Below are 18,363 nucleotides of genomic sequence, written 5' to 3' on the forward strand. Positions count from 1 at the left end.
TCGGGTCGGAAAAAGCTTCGACTTTGCAGGATGGGAGGAAACGTTGAAGTTTTGCAGGAATTCAGCAATTCTGGTACGCATACACACACATATTGAGAATAGATATATGTAAATTTGTGAAGATAAAATCTTTTCATGAAGCGGATAAAGCTGTAGCGTGGCGGGGGGATCCGGGAGTGATGTATCATTCCGTCACCGGACGAGTGGAGGATATTCGTCGAATAATGCTCATATAAGCGTCACAACTACTTCACTCACGCTCACCTCCTCCTCCTCCACCTCCTTCTCCTCCACCTCCTTCTCCTCCTCCTCCACCTCCTTCTCCTACTCCTCCTATTCTCGCGACGATGCGACGTACGTCCGTATGTTGTCCGCGCCATTCATGCTACAACGCGCATTATGTGGAGAAACAATCACAGAGTGCAGTGCAGTGGTGAGTGAGCATCACGCCGGAGTGAATCCATCCGCCGGCTACTAAGAGCTGCTAAGATTTCCACGCCTGTCACGTCTGCATATGAAGTGTATGTATGTAGCTCTTCTGCACCGGGAACAACTCAAGCGGAATACACATAACAATACCCTGGGAACACCTTCAGCTACCCAAGATATTTTATTTATTTATTTATTTATTCGCATACACAGATAGTGCACCAAAAAGAGAAAAAAAACATTATTTTTTCACATTTTTCACATTTCATCATTTTTTTAATAATATTTATGTAAAAATTAACAAAATTACCATCAATATCATTATATTATTATCATTTATTTTAGTACTACTATATTATTTAGTGACTTTTAACTTACTTTAATTAACAGCATCAAAGTTGCTATTTTTGAGCGAACATAACTAAATTCACTACGTTAGATTGTAGTACTTTAATTTGTCTTGTAGTTTCTTAATTTTTTTTTTTTTTTTATTTATAATAGATTGTAGTTGTAGTTATATTATTATAAGTTAAAGTATTCCTATATTATTATTATTATTATTATTATTATTATTATTATTATTATTATTATTATTATTATTATTATTATTATTGTTATTAATTGTACATATATAAATTCGTGGAGAGAAAATCTTTTCCAGTAGCGGATATAACAATATTATTATCAATTGTTTTTTTTAGTATAGTATAAAAAAGTGTATATTTTATTGTATTTTTCTAATATAGTATAAAAAAAGTTAGTATAAAAATCAAAAAAAATGTCTTCTAGAGGGAAATACTCTTTCAAATAACTTCTTCCATAACGTTAAACTCTTTTTTTCTGTGTGGGAATTAAAATTTTTGAAAAAACGTCATTACTTATGCATCAACTTAATTTATAGTAGTTATCGATTACATCTCAGCCTAACACAAATCCTGGTGAGTTTAGAGTCAACTGTAATTTTCCGGAAATCAAGAAGAAGTGATGTTCACGATCTGGAATTATCTCATAAATTTTGTATCGGCTACACTTAACGGAGATTTGAAAAAGAAGGCACAGAGGAAAAGGAAAATGAAGAAACTCTGAAGAAACTTTTACCCATGAATCATTAAAAAATCAGGTAGAAGGCAATATGCAAAGCAATATTTATAGGGATCAAGGAGGAAAAGTGGAGCAGAAGGGAACAATTTGTGAATGGTTACATAAGAATGGACTAATGATTATGTGAAAAAAAAATCCTGGTACTGATATGAAAACCATAGAAAGTATAGCTGACAAAAAATAAAAAATTTTTAAATAAAAAGATTTATCTATAAAGGATTTTTTAAATTACTTATTATTTATTTTACTTTATTTCAATTCTTTTCTCCTGAGAAATGAGGATTTTGGAAGCTAAAAAAAAAGAGAAAAGATGTTTACGTCATCTAATGTATATGTAGTTTGCTCTTTTTAAAAACCAGCAAAAAAAATTCCAGGAAGTTTTAGAATTTTCAAAAGTGGATGGAAAAAAGCTAACGATGATTAACAAAAACAAAAAAAAACAAAGAAAAACAAAAAACAAAAGGACAAAAAACTGTGGCATTGTCATTGTCAATATAGAGCTGTTCCTTGGATTTACTATCACCCTAAATAGAGATTCGAGGTAGAAAATGAGTAGAGGAAGAGAAAAATGAGGAAATATCGATGAAAATGCTTGTGAATCGCTTGTTTACTTGAGTACACTTTTTTTTTAATTTCTCTAATAAACCTTAAAGTATTAAAATTCACAGGGAAGTTAGTGACGATCTTTCTAGGAAAATGGTATGCATTTAGTGCTGTTTGTACTATGTATTGACAATATTTCCTTATTTAATTACTTACTAATTAAGATTAAGGCTAATTAAGATCCAGGTAATAATATAAAATCACACCCTTTGATCTCCAGATTATTTCCGCAATATTTTTTCTTTTAATTTCGCGGTTTTTGTTTTTTTTTAAGATTTTGCAGTTTTTTTTTAACGAAAGTTTAGAAATCATTCCAAGTGCTTTTGTGCATAAAATTCGAAAATTTTCCCTACTTTACAGACTTTTGAAAATTCGACCATGAAATTCTTCGAAGATGTTGTGCGAGAACATTAAAACATGTGAAATGAAGAGCATTGATAAGAAAGTTGCATCATATTTTTTTCACACCATATTTTATTTTTATTTTATCATATTTTTGCATCATATTTTCAGATCCTACATGGGTGTGGTGATGCGATTCTGGCAGTTTTTACTCATTTTTTTGTGGTACGAAATCTTTTTCTTTTTTGCGTTAGACTAGAATTTCACAGAATTTATAATTATTGTAACATATCGATCAGTACCAACAAAAAGAACGGAGTAAATTTTCAAATTTTCTTTAAAAAGTGATCGATTTTGAATTGAATCGGCTGCAATTATCTAGTCTTTAATCTGGGGCCACCTTTCACAGTTTGACATATATTTGACTCGGTGCTAGTTTCATTCAAAAATTTCTTTTTTTTGATAGAACTTTAGAGGAAAAAGAAAGCCCTTATGTCTGAGTGCTGGGTTTCGGCAACATTCCGAAAAAAAAACTTGGATAATTTTTCGCTCTCGCTTTCTTTTCCAGTCATCTAAAGAAGAATTAAATCTATAGATTTCCAGTGAATTTTCTAACTTTAATTGATCTAATAAAAAAGTTCTGCCGTTCCATTCATTTCCCAGCAACTTCAAAGAACTATGTATTTAAATCTAGATACAGATATCCTCATCATTATTTGGATCACAAAAAGTAGGTCAAACGACTCAACCACAAAGTATTTGTTAAGGAATAAGCAGAAAAAAGTCCCCAATGTTAAAAATCAGCACAAATAGGAAAACAGAGAAAGAAAGAAAAAAACATGAAGAAGCTGAAGCAAAAATACATAGAGATAGATTAGAAAAAAGTTCTCTAATCCGCTATAGGTGAGAAGAACAATTTTTTACCTCATAACGTTTGAGATTTAATACACAAAAGAAAAAAGAATTTTGAAGAAGTAAAAAGAATAACGAAAGAATGAAAGTAGTGATCGAAGAATAAAAGAATATGGAATGTCGAGGTTCACAGACAGAAGAACCTGCAATCTCCTCTTTACAGGTAGAAATTTTCGAAAATTCTGAAAATTTTATTCATACGTGGGTGAAAATATGAACAACATTCTATTTCACTAGCTTTCTGTCTTTTTTCATATTTTTTCTTTCCTTTTTTTCCGTAATTTCTGATGACAAATATTATAACATAGCTGAAGCTAAAAAAGTGTTGTTAGTATATTTTTCAGATTCTTATTATTCTGGAGACGAAGGACATAAGGAGCAGCGGTAAGCGACAGAAAAATACAAATAACAGAAGAGCACATAAATATAAGCGGTAAATCTTAGGGATAAGAAGTTGTTTACGGTCGTTCTGGTGCATAATTAGGACCATCCATACAAACACATATGAGGCCGCCATACGTCTTACGGTCGGGGTTGAGGTTGCGGAGCGGCTTAAGGATTATCGGGGTTAGTTACACGATACGATAGGCCAGCTACAAGTTTGTAGGTGCTAAGAAGATTCGTATTCATTAATTTACATTTTTTAAAATTTTCTTCACTTATTTTTATTACAATTATTTATGGCTTGTTTATTTACAACTTTCTATTGAATTATATTCTGTTACATTAGATTATTGCTTAATAATATTCTACTAGATCTACATTATTCTTTAATTACTTTTATTTACTAGATATGCCTAAAAATAAATGAATACTATTTATTACTTATTTATTTAAAATTATCTATTATTACTTATTATTATTCATTTATTTATTTTTTTGTCTATTTCATATGCCTAGAAATACCCATGGGACCCTCGTAACCGAAGGAATGGTTCTAGAATTCAAAAGAAAGAATACGATACACGAGTACTGTAAACAAAGACAGGCAATTAGGGGGAGAGTGATTCATAAAGGAGCAATCGACGACGGTTGGAAACTCAAACGGTTCGAGGGTCCTCCAGCAACAATGAATCCACGCATGGAACTCAAGGCCACCATCACCATAGCCCCGACAAGGTCCCCGGCGACGTCACTACGGTGGGCGTGGGTTCCAGCAGCTTGAACCAATCGTCACAATTTGAAAATATTATTTTTTTCAGAAACAAGAAACAGAACTAGGAAATAGAAAGCTAAAGAAAGAAATAAAAACATTATCAAGCGAAGAAAATGATGGTGGGAAGTTAATTTCGGAAATTTTCAATGATTTTGAAGAGAAAGTTGGAAAAAGAATTGAAATTAAAAGTTCTGAGAGATTTTCTTTTCAGTAGATTTATCCTTAAACACTGAGAAATTTTCATATGGGTCAATTTGTTGTGTAAACATTTTTCTTCATCGAACCAGGAAAAATCAACAGCATGGAGGTAACGCGGTCATCCTGAACTATAGATAGTGACATGACCTGTTTCTTGAACGAATTGTGATGAATAAATCAATCCAAGTATTTCATACAGTACGTAATTTGTTTAGGAGTGAATTTTTTTCATAGAAATAAAAATCAAGTGGGGAAAGCGATGATGAGAAGTTAATTCAGAAAAAAATGGAAATTATTTCTTAAAAAATCGATGTTTTTTTTCTGAAAAGAATTCAATTATGAGGACAGAAACAAGAACTAGAGTTGCATTAATTCTAGTAAAGGTTGGAAAGAGAATAATAAATATTTTTAGAACTTTAAAATAAAATGCAACAATGGTCATAGCTGGACAGGTGGGAAGAAATGGAATATTTCAAAAATCCAGAGAGCAGAAGATTTAACCATTTACTGGATCTGAGAGACATCGATTCCGGACAAGAATCAAAGTTTCATAAGTTAACTTCATCGAGCCTTAGTGTGCAGTCAAAAAATTTCCATTCAATAAAAAACACCTGATAATGGCCGAAAATTCTGAAAAATTAATTCATACGTAGGTGATGCCTTAGTACGTAAAGTAGTTAGTAATTTACGATTTTTATAGATCTATAAAATAAGAAAAAATAGAAACAAAATCGATTCCAGGACAAGAATCAAAGAGTTATACTTACTTACTTACTTTTACAATTTTTGTGAATCGATTACGATATGCATATTCCAAGGGGACGAAGCGATAGGTCCAGAAAAGGATTGACGTAAATAATTGGCGGGGCGGTGCCCTTATTTCTCGAAATAAACAATCAAATCAGTTGGGGTCCTAAGGCCTAAGCATTAGTCTTAGAGGATTTAGGAGATGTAATCTAAAGTTTTTTTCTTTTTTTCCTATATTTTATTTTCTTTTTTTTTCTAATTTTTCTATATTTCCCAAAATTTCTCGAAATAAATAATTAAATCATTCGGGGCCCTAAGACCTAAGCATTAGTCTTAAAGGATCTATGGCATGTAATCTAAGGTTACTAAGAGTAAAAAGTAAATTAGAGCGTCGAGAAATAAGGGCGGCACTGAGTCCCCTTCTCCGAACAATATTTTCCCCAAAAATAAAAATAATAATAATAATATAAAATATTCTATAAAGAAACCCAGTTCTCCACGGATAATGTATGTGCTACATCCAGAAGATCTATCTACAGTACGATTCAGCTGTGCGATGATGTTCAGCTGATGTTCTGATAAAAAGAGAAAATACGAATCGGACGAGAGTGTGTGTGTGCGCGCGAGCGAGCGAGAGAGCGCGAGAGAGAGAACACGGTCATAAACACAACACGATCCATAGCATATAGCTAATACGGCCGGTAAGCACAGCACGTGCACAATGGGGACGATCGCTGAACGAACGCGAACGAACGAACGTCGAACGAACCGAACCGAACGCCTTTGCTCGGTGATCTGAACGCGCTACGACGTGCAAAGGTCAAGCGATGAATGGCAGTTGACCGCGAACCACAGACACACGCACACGCACAGCCAGCCAGCTAGCAGAACCCGTTTTAAGAAACGTTTCGAACGAGTTCAATCGTCTGAGGCTGAGGGTCGATTCGATTCGACTCGACTCGACTCGACTTCGTTCGAATCTTCGGTTGACCTACGCGATTGGGGAAAAAATGATGCCGACACTTGTCGGCGATGTATCGGCGGCGGCACACGGACGGACGGACGGATGTTTGCGAAGACAAATTACGTAGAATATAGTGTGACACAGAGCGTCGAAAGAACATGAGGAACTCCTGGCGGCGTTACTGGATCTCTGGATGAAACGTTGTTTTTATTTATTTATCCTTTTATTTATCTACACGAATACAAGGATATTTTAATTTCACCTATTACTTGTTAATTATTTTGACCTAGACAATGATATTTTGGTTAGGGTACAAGAAAACCGCAGCTAAATGTATTAAAAAGAACTAACGCGAACTATTCTTCATGGATAACAAATACAAATTCTCAAAAATCTAATCAATTTCTAATCAATTGTGATCAATTTATGTGCTAATTGCTTAATTAACGAAAGAAGATCAATACTAATCAAGGGTGGTACACTTCAATTAATTAGTCAAAGAAGATCAACATTAATCCAGGCTGCAGATCAAAAATCAAATCTAAAGAAATCAATCGAAAAAATCTATGGATAATTGAGAAAGACATTTGTGGAACATACAGCGGTGAAAAGGAGCAATCAAATCGGAACCACTTGTCCAGAAATGGAACATTCTGGAACGATGTAGAGATAAAGGATGCGTCATACGTCGTTCCACATACATACGTAGGCCACATACGCGCATTCTTCCCACGTATTCCCCCAAAACTACACAAATTGGCGGGATTCCCACGATCCGGTAATGAATCAGCGAACGTAAACGTAGCAAATACGCGCATTGACCGTAGGCGGCGGGATCGTCGGTCGCCCCATCATATCCCGAGAGGTGAGGTGTCAAAGGAAATTATGCACAATTTGAATAGAGAGTGATCTGTCCATGGGAGAGGTCGTAGAGAGAGAAAGTCAGATAGGAGACATGAAATGTAGCCGGAGAGTTAGAGAAAAAAAGCACAGCAAGGTGCGAACTGAACATTAACAATCTGAGCAAATAATACGGATCGACACTGGAATCAAACACCGCGCCCGTGCGGAGCAAGCTGTACAACCGGAGCCGGAGCTGGAGCTGATGGCAGCAGCAGCAGCAGTAGGAATTCACCTGCTGCTGCTGGACCTGCACCTCATCTTCTTGTCACCTCCTCCTCCGGTTGGTCCGCCGGGAGGTGCTGTCGGAGGAAGAAGCACTTCACGAGTGCAAAAAGTGTCTGCTCTCCGGGAAATCGGATCGTCGGTCGTGTGTAGTGTGTGTGTGTAAAATTGCGGAGATTTTCGCGGCTTGTCACGCGTTGAGGGCCACTTGACGGATTTCAATGCAAATGCAACAAACACACACACATACATACGCCGAAAGTCCTCGACAATGAGGTCCGCGGAGGCGAGCGACACTTCCCAGACACACGGATGGCGGACCGTCGGCGGTACGTACGTACGTACGTACGTCAGCGTTAACCAGCAATGAATCGGCCTAAATTCGTGTACACGAAATACGGGGACATGTGTCGAGATTCCCCCCACCCGACCTACCCCCGTCGTCCCCCCGAAATCGTCGAAATCGATGATCGATGAACAGCTTTTTGCCGATAACTACCTTATTTACATACAAAACATGACGCGGTTCTTGCATGACAAACACCTGGCTGCAATCGTCACTGCCGCCATCGGGACTGTCGGTAGTGAAAGTCCCAACCGATGGGTCCCAAGTCTCAGCAGCAAAGCTGTTAGGCGCATATCCCTGGAAGGTGAAGTGAGATATCACACAGAAGACAATAGAAGTTTCTCATGAGGAGGTCGAGAAGAGGTCACCGTGTAAACTCGAGGAAGGAGGCGACCGGTGAGAGGTGAGAGGGGACCCTGAGAGGTGATAACGCTATCTCACTCCATTAAAAACAAAGCAGTTCCGAATTAGACGGCGATAAGAAACATCGTCGTCGTGGTTTTTGCCGGGGACGCATGTTATTATTTTCGAATTCTTAATAAATAATCAAATAATAAGTAATAATAAATGATAAATAAAAATAAGTACTGGAATAAATAATAAATAACTCCTGGAATTACCAGATTTACTTATTTATCTGTTCGTTTATTTGTTTATTTATTCACATGCACTAATGCTGCGCCAGAAAAAAATGGAAAAAAAGAAACACACTTTGTCTGAGTCAGAACATTTTAAATAATAAATGATAATAATAAATAATCATAAGTCACTCAGAAATCGATTAGATTAGAATTAAATGATTTTATTGCAAAAATAAATCCAAAACACAGAGAAAACGATAGTTCGATGGAGAAAAATTTGAAATACCCCATAAAGACGAACAAATACCATAAAAATTGTTGTTATGCAGTTTGAGAAGCGCGAGAAGCGATGGAAAAAAAAATGAAAAACATGAGAAATTCCTTTATGTGTATTCATAGATTTGAAATGAAAGCGCGCGGGAATATTCATGTAAACTAAGCGGATCCTCGTCATTTTCGATTGCTTAGAATTCTAAATTCAAAGAAAAAATTTATTAGAATTATTACTTTAATATAATTATATAATCAAAAACATTACATAGTTGTTTTATCAAAATTTACTGGAATTATCAAATTTTTTATTATTAAAAATTACCGTAGTTGCCGTACTCACGTTTTTTTTCTCTCGGAAAATTACTTGCATTATTGATGTTAATATTAATGTACTAATTTTTCACTATTAAATTGCTATTATTATTAATGTATTATTTTTTTGCTTTATTAGTACTACTGCTACTTTTTACTTTTTACTTTGTTATTAAATTATTATTATTTATATGTTAATTTTTTATTTTTGAATTATTATTATTAATGTATCAATTTTTTATTATTGAAAATTACCGTAGTTGCAGTACACACGCTTTGCTTAGAATTCTAAATTTAAAGGAAAATTTATTGGAATAATTGCTTTAATATAATTACATTATTAAAAACATTATATAACTACATACTTTATTAGAATTTACTGGAATTATCAAATTTATTTATTTATTCGTTTATTTGTCTATTTATTCACATACACTAATGGTGCGCCAGAAAAAAACGGGAAGAAAAGAAGCAGACTTTGTCTGAGTCAGAACATTTTGAAGAAAAAAAAATTGAGGTTGAGAACATCTGAAATGGAGCGTCATTGAAATGTCGCCAAGTTCGAATTGAATCAGATTGGTTCGGTTTCAACTCATAAAAAATAAACGAGGATGAGGGTGGTGGTACTGTAGGTAATGAGAAGAGAATCCATTGAAAACCAGTTCAGAGTTAGATTCTGCTCGTGAGGAAAGGAAGGAAAGAACAAACTTGGGAGAAGTCCGGATACGTCTTTCTGGACTGCCCGGGAACAAACAACTCTGCCTGGTAGTGGTTTTTTTTTCCCGGGTTTACTAACTCTGTTCTCTCCCCCTGACCTAAGCTAAGCCAAAGCAAAAAATTAATAAGAAATAAAATTAATAGAATGAAAACTAAAAAAAAAACTAAAATTAAGAAATTAAAAATAAAAATTAATAAGAAAAAAGAATGAAAATAAAAATTAATAGGAAATAAAATTTATAATTCTTTCGACGGATTTCTCCCATGCCAAAAAAAACATCCAAATCACCTGCATTCTTTTGATTAATTGTGTCAAATTTGTTCAATTAATAAGAAATAAAATTAATAAAATAAAGAATTTAGGAAAAACTAAAATTAATAAGAAATAAGAAATATAATTTTATAATTTAATTTAATTATATGAGAACTTCAAAGGATTCTCCATGTGAGCTATTACTTGAAGAGAAAGAAGCAGGTTAAGGTGCGGAAAAAGTAGCAACGTTATATTCGCTGTTTGAAAAAGTTATTTAAAAATATCAATAGTAAAAGCAAATAAATAATAAAACTAATAATAAATAGGTAACAAGTAATGAATAAGTAATTCCAGTGTTTTTCTCTGTTTTAATTTCTTTTTTCCCTCTTCCCTTGGCCTAAGCGAAGCCAAAGCAAAAAATTAGTAAGAAATAAAATTAATAGAGCAAAAAATTTAGAAAGAAACTAAAATTAATAAGAAAAAAGAAATAAGAATTATGGTTATATAATCTAATTTAATCATATGAGAATTTCAAAGGATTCTTCATGCGAACAGCTTGAAGAAAAAGAAATAGGATAAGGGGTAGAAAAATAATTGCGATATCTTGGGTACTAGAAAACAAATATTTTTAAATATTTAAAATATCAATAATAAAACAAATAAATGATAAAAATAGTAGATGACAAATAATAAATAAGCAATTCCAATGTTTTTTACTCTGTTTTAATTTCGTTTTCCCTCTTTCCCTGGCCTAACCCTAGCCAAAGCAGGAAACTAAGAAGAAATAAAACTAATAAAATAAAAATTTAGAAAAAAAAAACTAAAATTAATACGGAAAAAGAATTATAATTATATAATTTAATTTAATCCTAAGAAAAAAGAATAAAAATAAAAATTAATAAGAAATAAGATTTATAATCATATAATTTAATTTAATCATAGAATTCTAGAAGATTTTTCATGTGAGCCACTAGAAGAGTAATAATCAGGTTAAGGTGCGGAAAAACAGTAACGTTAATTCGCTGTTTGAAAAAGTTGTTCAAAAATATCAATAATAAAAGCAAATAAACATTAAAAGTAACAAATAATAAATAAGTAATTCCAACTCTTTTCTTTTTCTTTTCTCTTTCTCCGTTTTAATTTCTTTTCTTTTTCCTCAGAGCAGTTAGGAATCGACAGGTTGGAACGAATAAAGCCGCTTTGCATCTTGCATCTCGAATGCAATTACAGGAACAGAAGGCCGCTGAACAGTTATGAAGGACAAAGAAAACGAATAGGCAATCAGAGGACAGAGGAGGAACGAGATACCGCCAAGAAGAAGAAGAAGAAGAAGAAAAAGGGAAAGAAGAGGGTGTGCGACCCGGCTCCTCAGCGGAAAAAGGAAGCGCTCCATTCCAAAGGGCTCCGGGAAGGAGTCCGGAAGAGTTCGAGTGCACACTGGGCGCGACCTCTGCACTCACCCACGGATGGGAACATGGACGACGTCCGCCGCCACCGACAAACGAGTTCCGACGACGACGACGACGACGACGACAATGTGGATGAACTCGACAAATATAATCCGTAACGATGTGGTACACACAGAGGAATTCACGCCTCATGCTTTCTATGAAAGTGAACAACGCCAGACACGTGCATGAGCAAAATATGGAGCGACGAAACCAGTTTTTTTTTGTTCTCCCCCCGCTCTGAGTTGATGTTGAGAAAAATGAACTGGAAAGAGAAATAGCAGTGAAATTCGTGGAAAAATGGCTTCGTTCACTGTGTGATGTGAAGGTCCCCGAGGACCATCGACTCTTCTCGATTCTCCTTTCCTTAGAAGAAGAACGAAAGTACATTTTCAACATGGAAATCGTTAATCAGCGAGAAGAGCATTAAAATACTGTGGAAGAATATAAATTACGTGATGGTTGCTATAAATGCTCCGATCTGTAACGTTAGGTCCCAAGGCGGCCTGTTATTCGGCCTTAGAAGCAGCATAGGTCAGATATATGGTCCATTATTCGGCTTAACGCAACTTTTTAGTTTAGTTTTACTTTTTAGTCAATCTACTTCCTAGTTTCTAGTCATTTCTATTCAAAAAAAGATCTTTATTTTAAAAAGATTTTAAAAAGTCCAATTCCAATGTACTATAGGTTCATTGCTCTGTTCGGCTAACTCCTTCATAAGGTTTTTTTTTTAAATCTTAGCCTTTGATTAAGACTAGAAACTTGTAGATAATAGCAGCCTGCAAAGATTTTTAAAAAAATATCTAGCAACAAAAAAAGCGAACAAAAATATCCACAAAACGTTGCAGATCGAGTTCAAAGTAATTAGCAAGCAAATAAATGAAAATTGAATAGAATTTTTTTCAAAAATATAAAATAAATATAAAATAATATATAATATAAATTTAAATAAAATAATTTATAATAAGTATGAAATAAAAGGTGCTACGTTTTACGTAGGGATACCAGAGAATTACAGAATGGATCCGAAAACTTGGACATAATTACTTCAAAAATAAAAAAATAGATAAAACAAATAAGTATATGACATAAATACTCATAAATAAAATACTATATAATGAATATAATGTAAAATTTTACGTTTTATCTAGAGCGACAGAGAATTACGGAATAGATCCGGAACATTAAATAGAATTTGTTTAGAAATAAAAAATAATTATGGAATAAATACATATTACATAAGTGTAAATAAAACAATATGTGATAAATATAATATGAAATTTTACGTTTTACCTACATAGAGAAACCAGAGAATTACGGAATGGATTCGGAAAAACTTCTCCGGCGAAGAAAAGCGTCAAAAGGTAAACATAAAGTGCAAATTGAGCTTAGTCTAGGGATTCGGGCAAAAGGTGCGTCTAACAAATTAATAAATTATGAGAAAAAAGGATTTTCGAATGCGTAGCGCAGAATTACGCAGCCATCGTTGGTGACCATTCCTGTATAGGAAACGTTCTCGCGGAACTGAGTACCTCATTCATTTCTGGATTTTCATCCTCTGGCTAATTATTTGCTACTGTATTTTCATTCAAAGACGCTGATAATTTTAAAATTTTTTAAAAAGGAATAAATTGATCGTGAGAATATGCATGACGAAGCAACTCTTTACACCTATAGATGAAATGAAAGCGGTGGATATCAACACTCGTTTAAAAAAGGCAAGGTCAAGCTCATAACTCCAAGAAAAGGAATGGATCAGGTGAATTTACACAACGAAGCAACTCTTTACACCTATAGATGAAATGAAAGCGGTGGATATCAACACTCGTTTAAAAAAGGCAAGGTCAAGCTCATAACTCCAAGAAAAGGAATGGATCAGGTGAATTTACACGACGAAGCAACTCTTTACACCTATAGATGAAATAAAAGCGGTGGATTTCATCACTCCTTGAAAAAAAAAAGACAAAGTCAAGCTTATAACTCCAAGAAAAGGGATGGGTCAGGTGAATTTACACGACGAAGCAACTCTTTACACCTATAGATCTGAATCTATCGGACTGAAAGCGATGGAAATCATGGCTCCTTTGGGAAAAAAGTTAAAAATAGAACAAAATAGATAAAAATGATTAAAAAAATATAAAAGTAAAAATAAATAAAATAAATATCAACACCTCTCTGGGAATAGAGTTAAAAATTCTTGAATGTGGATGGTTCTGGACCTGTGGGACCCGTGTGGAATTCGAGCAAACGATGGTGTGAATAATAAACTGTGTTGCTGACGGTATGTCGGCTGACGTGTGACGTGCTACACCTCAATTATCCGAGAGATTTCGCGCCGATGCGTTGCAGATAAGACGATGAGAAGGTCAAACATAAATACATACACCCACTTAGGCGTCCATCAACCGCTCCCGACGCGAAAAGGCGAACGCGCCCTCTGGATGGACAGAATGTCAGCGGCGAAGAGTGCGCCACCGTCGACGTGTGACGCAAACGGCTAAAGTGATGTGCCGACCGTTCTGCCGGTCAGTAATGTGATTTCTGTACAGGATCACCATCGAGTTATGCAAAAATTAGGTAAGTCATGAGTAAAATTAAGTGAATACATAAAGTACACAATAAAATAATAAATAATATAGCATAATAAGTAAAGTAATCGTAAAAGTAATAAGTATAATAAATAGAATAAAGTAATAAGTAAAGTAATAAGTATAATAAATATAATATAATAAATAAAGTAATCGAGAAAAGTAACGTGAATACCGTAACCATAATGCGTTTTCGAAAACAACCAGCAAACTGCGCAGATTAAGGTCAGAGGAATAAGTAAGAAACCACTAGCTTTTTTAAGAATAAAGGATCTACATTTTAAGTGGAGGTAAAAAAAAATAAGGAATAAATAATAGAAATAAAAAAGAAAAATAATAAAATGAAGTAAATGATTTTAAAAAATAATAAAAAGGTATAAGGTGAGTAGGTAAGAATAGAATAGTTTTTTTTTAAGAAAAAAAAGACTTGTATTCTACATAGAGGTTAAAAAATGAAAAATAAATAATAGAAATAAAGAAAGAAAAATAATAAAATAAAGTAGATGACTTTAAAAAAATAATAAATAAGTAATGCAAACATAAAAAATTAATGTAAAATATATTTTAATTAGTTGACTATTTATATATTTTCAAAAACAAACTGATAGACTAAACTAACATAAACTGACAACAATAAGATTTTTACGCATCCTTCGCTGGATTAAAGTATCCGTGAAAAACCCGAGCATCATATCGCCTTTTGATGTCTTAAGACAACACGAAAGGGGAAAAAAACAATAATCCCGCATTGAATATTGCAGATTATTTATTTATTTGTTTATATATTTATTTATTTATTGAAAACACCTGCAAGTGTGCCATAAAACCAAAAAAAAACACGATGGAACAGAGCTCACTAGAATTTCGCCTGAATTTTACACAGCAAGATTGGTTGTTCAAAGCATGAAGAGTGGTGGGTCCCGATCCCGAACAATTTTTTGGGACCCTACGAGCCTGAGGAACTTGAGAAAGTTTTATATGATAGAACTCAACAACAGGACGCAGATCGCAATGACCACCATAGTAGGATCGAAACGAAGAGGAAAGTGGCGTGTCTAGGATTCATTAAGGAATCAGAGCAGATTTCGGCTGGGCGCAGAGAACTCGTCCTTTTGCGTGTGTGTGATCGAGTGACCGACCGGCCAAAGTGAGCGGAGTGGTAGTGGTGAATGAAGACGTGAAAGCGAGATGCATCGTCCTCTCCGCTTCCCTCCGTCACTCTCTGTTTAGCTTGGCTAAAAAGCTTTCGGCTAAATGAGTTAGTAATGGTCACGTCGAACAACCGAATCATTTCTGGTTCGTAGCGACGACTGAAAACTACGTAACTACGTACGTAGCAAGGGAAAAAGTACGTACGACCAAAAAAAAGAGGACTACATACGAGCAGAAAAAAGAAGAAGAAGAAGACGAGCTCAAGGTGAAACAACATGGATTGGCGCAGAAGAAGGTCCATGAGAAATGTATGTAATTTTCCTTTGCGAACGCAAAAAACCCCAAAAAACTTGATGTTTCCAAGGGATTTTTTGCCGGTGACCCATCAGAAAGCGGTAACTGCAACCTTCCAACGTCAAAAAGTTCGTTGCTGAGGAATCAGGGGTGGACACGGGTCCCTGCGCGCTGCTTCCAAAATTTCCACATCATCCGTATAGATACGGATAGCGGAGAGCGGCTCCGCTTTGATCCCGCATCGGAAACCCGCACAATAGGACCTCTATTAGCTGTGTGTGGAGCGGCATGGCATGGCTGCAACAACGGCTGTTTAATGCCGGGGCAGAAAAAAATCCGGCAAAAGAGTCGGCGCCCGACATCGACCGACGACGACGTGGGAGATGACCGACTGGCGCGGCGCCGCCCGCTCCTCTACAGAATTCTCACAGAATCTCCTTTGAAGTGTATTCGAACATAAAGTAGAACTCAGCCCTAACAAGAAAGAAGGAGAGAGCAAAGTTGTTCGCGTTTGTTCCACTGCTACCGTATACCTGCGTGCCGTGGGAACTCCACTTTTTCTTGATGGAGGTATTATTTTTGAAAACTTCCGTAAGAGATTTAATTTTCAAAGGGAAACGTTGGAAAGAAAACATCTTAAATTATTATTATTATTATTATTATTATTTTTATTTTTATCATTATCGCTAAAACTTACTTTAAAACTACTACTACTACTTACTATTACTACAACTTACTTATTATTATTATTACTATTATTATTATTACTATTATTATTATTATTATTATTATTATTATTATTATTATTATTATTATTATTATTATTATTATTATTATTATTATTATTATTATTATTATTATTATTATTATTATTATTATTATTATTACTAACATCCACAATTTTTTTGTATTATTTATATTATTATTTATTATATTATTTTAATAATATTAATATAAAAAAAAAAAAAAAAAAAAAAAAAAAAAAAAAAAAAAAAAAAAAAAAAAAATATAATTAATTTTTTATTTTATTATTATTATTATTATTATTATTATTATTATTATTATTATTATTATTATTATTATTATTATTACTATTATTGTTATTATTATTATTATTATTATTATTATTATTATTATTATTATTATTATTATTATTATTATTATTATTATTATTATTATTATTACTAAGACCTACTCTGCTATGTACTACTTACCACTACTGCTACTTATTTACTTGTTATTATTATTATTGCTAACATTCACTATTTATTTGTATTATTTATATTGTTCTAATGTATTATTAATGTATTATTAATATATTACTATTTACATCTCTTTGCTTCTTAAAAAGTGAATGTTAAATCTTAAAAAGACTTTAAAAGTACAAATTGTCTTTCGTGGATTCTTAGAAGGAGAAGAAGTGGCTGAAAGCATCTAAACTAAGAAAAACCATATAGTAAAATGAAACAACACAGATTCCTTCAAATGTCAAGTTTATGGAAATCGCAGAATTTTCCCTGGAAATCTTCCTAATTCTTGGATTTTTTATCCGATTATGAATAAAATAATGGTCATTAGAAACATTAGAAAAAATTTAGTCATTACTGAAAAAAGAGGATAGAAGCGACCGTATTTTCTGGTGCATGATTCAATCGTTGGTCATTTCACGCTATCGGTTGCGGATTATCCGAATTGTACTAGCCCATTATCCGCTTAGGATTGTGAGTTTACTGTAACAATCAGGGATACCTGTGACCTTTCTGAAACATATTTTATACAACACCTACAACGATTCCTTTCCCAAAATCCATCTCAGACGAATTAAGGCGTCGGAGTCCTTGAAAGTGAACAAAATTAAGTTTTGAAAATTCAATTTAAAAAAAGGGGCGGGTGTAGCGCAGTCGGTAAGAGGTTCCACTGTAGCGATACGGTCGATGGTTCGAAACCGTCCCGGTATCTGCCAAGCTTTTCATCCTTTTTGGATCAGTTGGTTAAATTAATTAGTTTAAAAAATTCAAAAAAATAAAAAATTGATTAGTTAAATTGGTTCCAAACTTGTCTGGGAGGATAAAAACACTGACTTGACATTTCATAAAGGTCAACACCCGTTCCAAAACCTCAACGATTACGAATTACAGTAAGACGGAAAACGGAACGGAGAACGGAACTCTGGCGCGTCCCAGCTGGATTGACAGAGTTTATCCTTTATTTTTTTTTTCTAAATTTAAAAGCAAATGACCCCTTGATTTCAAATATACATATGATAATAAAAAATAAATAAATAGAAAAAATATAAATAATAAAATATATCGATGTAAAGCAGTAGATATTCCGACTCTAACCGTACAGTATCCTTACAGTCAACTCTTCCGAAGAAAAAAAAACCGATCCTTACGGTCAACTCTTCCGAAAAAAAAATAACCTAAAGGAAAAAAAAAACTGAGGTTTAGGATTGAGATAGTTGGTGAAGGCCTGGGGAATTCTTACAGTCAACTCTTCCAAAAAAAATACCCTAAAGAAAAATTTGAGGTGGAGGTTGAGGTAGTTGATGAAGAGCGGGGGGAATTCCCTTTGTGGTCGCTGTGCATGGTGGTGGCCGCCTAAAGCCTAAAGTGTCATTATGTGTGGACAGAGCGCGTTGACGCGGTCGATGACGCATTGTGCATCATTTTATGACGACCGACCGATCGATCGATCGATATTTCGAACATTCAACAAAGAGCTGTCGAATGTGTATACGGGGTGTGTGTACCACAATGGCCCGCCCGCCACGAACAACGAACGATTGGGAAGGAATTCGATGGGGACGGGATTGAATTGAA

General features: G+C 34.1%; 3 protein-coding genes across 3 annotated transcripts; 2 read left to right on the forward strand and 1 right to left on the reverse strand.

Annotated features, from left to right (window-relative positions):
• Positions 1 to 30: 30 nt before the first annotated feature.
• Positions 31 to 1,064, forward strand: RB195_007386 (uncharacterized protein; the record flags this gene model as incomplete). Its single annotated transcript, XM_064180980.1, has 3 exons — positions 31 to 73; positions 238 to 433; positions 965 to 1,064. The coding sequence occupies 3 exons, from the start codon at positions 31 to 33 to the stop codon at positions 1,062 to 1,064; spliced, it is 339 nt and encodes a 112-aa protein (XP_064037808.1).
• RB195_007387 (uncharacterized protein) lies at positions 251 to 11,660 on the reverse strand (the record flags this gene model as incomplete). Its single annotated transcript, XM_064180981.1, has 4 exons — positions 251 to 385; positions 7,828 to 7,953; positions 8,077 to 8,220; positions 11,520 to 11,660. 4 exons carry the CDS (start codon positions 11,658 to 11,660, stop codon positions 251 to 253), a joined length of 546 nt encoding a protein of 181 aa, XP_064037809.1.
• Positions 7,558 to 11,626, forward strand: RB195_007388 (uncharacterized protein; the record flags this gene model as incomplete). Its single annotated transcript, XM_064180982.1, has 2 exons — positions 7,558 to 7,715; positions 11,290 to 11,626. 2 exons carry the CDS (start codon positions 7,558 to 7,560, stop codon positions 11,624 to 11,626), a joined length of 495 nt encoding a protein of 164 aa, XP_064037810.1.
• Positions 11,661 to 18,363: the final 6,703 nt, after the last annotated feature.

This window comes from Necator americanus, chromosome I (assembly GCF_031761385.1).
Source record: "Necator americanus strain Aroian chromosome I, whole genome shotgun sequence".
NCBI lineage: Eukaryota > Metazoa > Nematoda > Chromadorea > Rhabditida > Ancylostomatidae > Necator > Necator americanus.